The sequence below is a fragment of the Cajanus cajan genome, chromosome 9 (assembly GCF_000230855.2).
Source record: "Cajanus cajan strain Asha chromosome 9, NIPB_CcT2T_4, whole genome shotgun sequence".
NCBI lineage: Eukaryota > Viridiplantae > Streptophyta > Magnoliopsida > Fabales > Fabaceae > Cajanus > Cajanus cajan.
The window spans coordinates 22,290,887-22,295,696 of NC_138525.1; the positions used below are offsets into that span (position 1 = coordinate 22,290,887).

The window sequence follows — 4,810 nt, forward strand, 5'->3', positions numbered from 1 at the left end:
TCTCCAAGGATGACTTTGTTTGCAGCTTCGGCTTGTCCATTGGCTTGCGGGTGTTCGACCGAGGTAAACCTGTGCTTGATACCGAGATCCTGAATGAACCGATTAAGTTTTTGATCGGTGAACTGTAAACCATTGTCGGTAACAAGTGCATATGGAATGCCAAAGCGAGTGATGATGTTTTTCCACAAAAACTTTTGAACATTGGCTGCTGTGATACTGGCAAGTGGCTCGGCCTCGACCCATTTCGTGAAATAATCTACAGCAACCAGCAAAAATTTACACTGTCCCTTGGCGATTGGGAAGGGTCCAAGAATATCCATACCCCACATGGCGAATGGCCAAGGTGAACTGATGCCATGAAGCTCTTCGGCCGAAGCGTGGATGAGGTTACCATGTCGCTGACACGATACACAATGCTGTACAAACTTTACACAATCTTCCTTGAGAGTAGGCCAATAGTATCCGGCCCGAAGCACTTTAGTTGCTAAAGTCCGTCCTCCCGAATGGAAGCCACATATCCCTTCATGCATCTCTTTCAATATATAATTGGCTTGTTCTTCATCAACGCATTTCAGCAACGGAGCCGAGAATCCTCTTCTATACAAGTCTCCTCCAACCACGACATGTCTAGCGGCCTACGTTCGGAGTTTTTTGGCTGCCGTTGGGTCAGAGGGTAGCGTGCCATGTTCGAGATAATCCATTATCTCAGTGATCCATGTACGAACGGACCCCTCTGCTGCAAAACATTCGGTGGCTACCACACTTGGCGACTCAAGATCCAAGTGAAGTGTGGTTCGTAGCTGTCCCGGCTTTCTGGTGCTGCTTGCTAACCGAGCCAACTGGTCCGCCCTCGCATTGTGTTCTCTTGGCGTGTATTTTACCTGAACCTCTTCAAACGTATCGCGCATTTTTTGGAATAAATGATAATATTTCAACAAGTTTGCATCTTTTACCTGAAAATTATCATTCACCTGTTCGGCTACAACTTTTGAATTGGTCCAACACTCCAGTCGATTGACACCAATTTCTTGTGCAAGCCTTAAACCAGCCAATAGCGCTTCATACTCGGCCTGATTATTTGAAGCTTTGAACGCAAACCGTAAGGATTGTTCTAGGATTAATCCTGTTGGTCCCTCCAGAATTATACCTGCCCCACTTCCTTGATTGTTTGAGGAACCATCCACATGTATCGTCCATACATTGTTAACAAAACGACCTCTCGGCTGCAATTCATTAACAAAGTCCACCAAACATTGGGACCAAATTGGTCCCCTAGGTTGGAAACAAATATCAAACTCCGATAGCTCAATCGACCAAGCCATCATCCTTCCTGCCAACTCGGGTTTGCGTAATACTTTGGCTATCGGGCAGTCAGTCCGAACAATAATTTGGTGACTCTGAAAATATTGTCGGAGGCGCCGAGCGGTGTGAACAAGTCCTAATGCTGCTTTTTCCAAGAGCTGGTACCTTGTTTCGGCTTCTTGTAACATGCGACTGATGAAGTAAATAGGCTGCTGTCCCTCCTTTTCTTGAATTAAAACTGTGCTTATTGTATCATTTGAAACACACAAGTAGACCACAATTGGTTCTGCTGGATTGGGTTTAGAAAGGATAGGTGGGGAGCCGAGACGTTCTTTCAAAGTCTGAAAAGCCTTCTCACATTCAACGGACCATTCAAACTTGTTTGCTTTTCTCAGCAACTTTACCATAGGTTTCGTTGTTTCGGCCAAACATGGGAGAAACCGGGACAACGCTGTAAGCCGTCCTGCTAGCTGTTGAACTTGTTTAAGGTTCTGAGGACTTATCATGTTGACGATTGCCATACATTTGTCAGGATTTGCTTCAATCCCCCTGGCCGAGAGCATGAAGCCAAGGAATTTTCCTCCGGACACCCCAAACACGCATTTCTCCGGATTGAGCCTCATGTTGTACTTGCGCAACTGTTGGAAAATTTCCGAAAGATCCATTACATGCCGATCAACGTTTCTGGATTTTACAACCATGTCGTCCACATATACCTCCATGTTCCTGCCTATTTGATGTTGAAACATTTTGTTCATCAACCTTTGGTATGTTGCCCCTGCATTCTTCAATCCAAATGGCATTACCCGATAGCAGTAATTGGCCGAATCGGTTATAAAGGCTGTCTTTTCCTCGTCGCGGGTATGCATGGGAATTTGGTTGTATCCCGAGTAAGCATCAAGAAAAGTCAACATCTCATGTCCTGAGGCTCCATCAACTAATCGATCTATGTTTGGAAGTGGATAGGCATCCTTGGGGCATGCCTTGTTGAGACTTGTGTAATCAGTGCACATTCTCCACTTTCCGTTCGACTTCTTCACCATCACCACATTTGCTATCCAAGTGGTGTAATGGACCTCCCGGATGAATCCAGCTTCAATCAACTTGGCAACCTCCGTTTCAACTGCGAGTTTTCTTTCAGTCCCCATTTTCCTTTTACGTTGTGCGATTGGTTTTGCTTCGGCGCAGACCGATAACTTGTGGCACATGATCTTTGGATCTACACCCGGCATGTCAGAAGGTGTCCATGCAAATAGATCTTTATTTTCCTTTATAACCTGACATAGGGACGAGCGATCATCTTCGGGGATTTCTGCGCCGATGTACGTAACCTGTTCAGGGTATGAACCTATCTGGAACTGCACTTTTGACTCAATCGGCTCCACCCTTTCTTCATTACTCATTCTAGGATCTAGATCCCATACGGCCTCCTCTACAGTTGCCGAAGCATTCACAGCATGGATTCTGTTCGACTTGGTTTTTCTTTCTTCCAATGGCACAACTCGCAAACTAGCATAATAACATTCTCTCGCCGCCTTTTGATCAGCATGAATTGTGATTACTTTTCCTTGGTCAGATGGAAACTTCATCGCCAAATGTGGTGTTGAAACGATAGCTCCCAATGTGTTCAAAGACGGTCTACCTAGGAGGATGTTATATGAGGTACTTGCATCCACGACAATGTATTTTACCTGGATTTCCCTGCTCTCCTTTTCGTCGAAACAAAAGCGTGTGAAGAGTTTAATGTAACCCTTGGTATTGACCCTCTCTCCTGCAAAACCGACCAACGGATCGTCATAGGGAAGCAATTCTTTTTCAGAAATGCCTAACTGTTTGAATGTGTTCCAATATATGATGTCTGCCGAGCTGCCTTGATCAATCAGTGTTTTCTTGACAATGCAGTTGTGAATTTCTACACTGATGACCATCGGATCGTCTTGCTCTGGGTCAATACCTTTGAAGTCGGCATCTGTGAAGGTTATTGCTGGCAATCGCCGAGACGACTGTCTATGAACAGTGTTGACCGATCGGATAGCTCGGAGATGTCTCTTTTGGGCCGAAGATGTTGTGCCTCCACCTGCAAAGCCACCAGCAATAGTATTGATAACCCTCCTATGCGAAGGTGCCGAATCATCTTTTCTTTCACGTGACCGGCTTCTCTCACGCCGACCTCTATCAGAGGTTTTATCAGAACGGTCTTGCCTGTGCCGATCCTGATACCTGGGTTGATATGAACGATTCTGAGACGAACCGGTCCGGTCCACAAAGTTATGCAGTTTTCCTTGCTTAATCAAGTCTTCAATCTTATCTTTAAGGGCTGCACATTCATCTGTTGAGTGTCCACGATTTCGATGATACCGACAAGATTTGCTAGTATCTGCCCGTGGCGGAGTAGAAGCCCTCTTCGGGATTGTCAATACTTCAGATGCCAAAGCCTGTTCAAGGACCGCCGCGCGATTGGCATTAAGGGGAGTATACTGAGTATACTTCGGACCACGAATAGGCCGCTCCCGAAGGGATATCTCTTTGCCTCGCCCCCTGTATGATGGTTCAACCGGTTTCTCGGATTTAGTGGACTGCTCGGCTCGGGCCTGATTTCTAAATTCTGCCAACTCCTCCATCTGCATGTACTTATCCGCCCTCTTACGTAAGTCGTTCATGTCCGAAGGAGGCTTTTTACAGATGCTGTTGACGAATGGGCCTGGTTTTAAAGCTGTTGTAAGATGATGTAGCGCCACGGCTGGGTTGAGATCTCTGATTTCCAAAGTAGCCTTGTTGAACCGATCCATAAACGCCCGAAGAGACTCTTTTTTGTCCTGTCTAAGACTAACCAAGGATAAAGATGTTAGACTATGAGGGCGACTCGTCGCAAATTGGATAGTGAACTGTGATGATAATGTGTTAAAGGAATCGATTGAATTGGGTGGAAGACGAGTGAACCAGCTGAGAGCTCTGCCTTTGAGGGACGTAGGAAAAATCCGACACAACGCAGCGTCATCTGTCGTGCTCAGAGTTACCTGTGTTAGAAAAACATCTAAATGTTCATCAGGATCAGTGGTACCATCATACTTGTCGATAGGCAAAGCCTTCCAATTATCCATTAAGGGGAGTTGCATAATGGAGGGGGTAAACGGATGTCGGTGTGATCCGACAGTGGTTACATCAGCAGGACGACCCACAGTAGGTAAGGCCGAAGGGAATCTCTCAGGAGCTACTGCTGAGGCATGAGGGACTGATGTATGGATCGCGTGAGATTGATATGACCCTTGAGTTTGTGTGTTGGTGATATGAGTAGGCTTCCAGGAAGTGTCCTGACTCTTCAGCGCTTCATTCTCAGCTCTCAAGGCCGAAAGCTCCCTCGCATCTTTTTCTCTTTGTTGTTTCATCAGCTCCATTTCTTGTTTGAGTAGTCGTACTGTTTCAGTGAGATCTGTTTCATCCACAACCTCCACATGTTCTTCAGTAGGACGGTCTTGCGTGTTCGTTCTCCTAGTTATCGGCATTGTTT

General features: G+C 46.0%; 1 protein-coding gene across 1 annotated transcript; it reads right to left on the bottom strand.

Annotated features, from left to right (window-relative positions):
* Positions 1-635: 635 nt before the first annotated feature.
* LOC145952015 (uncharacterized) lies at positions 636-4,810 on the bottom strand. The gene has a single exon (XM_083064236.1). It carries the CDS (start codon positions 4,803-4,805, stop codon positions 636-638), a length of 4,170 nt encoding a protein of 1,389 aa, XP_082920362.1. The 5' UTR covers positions 4,806-4,810.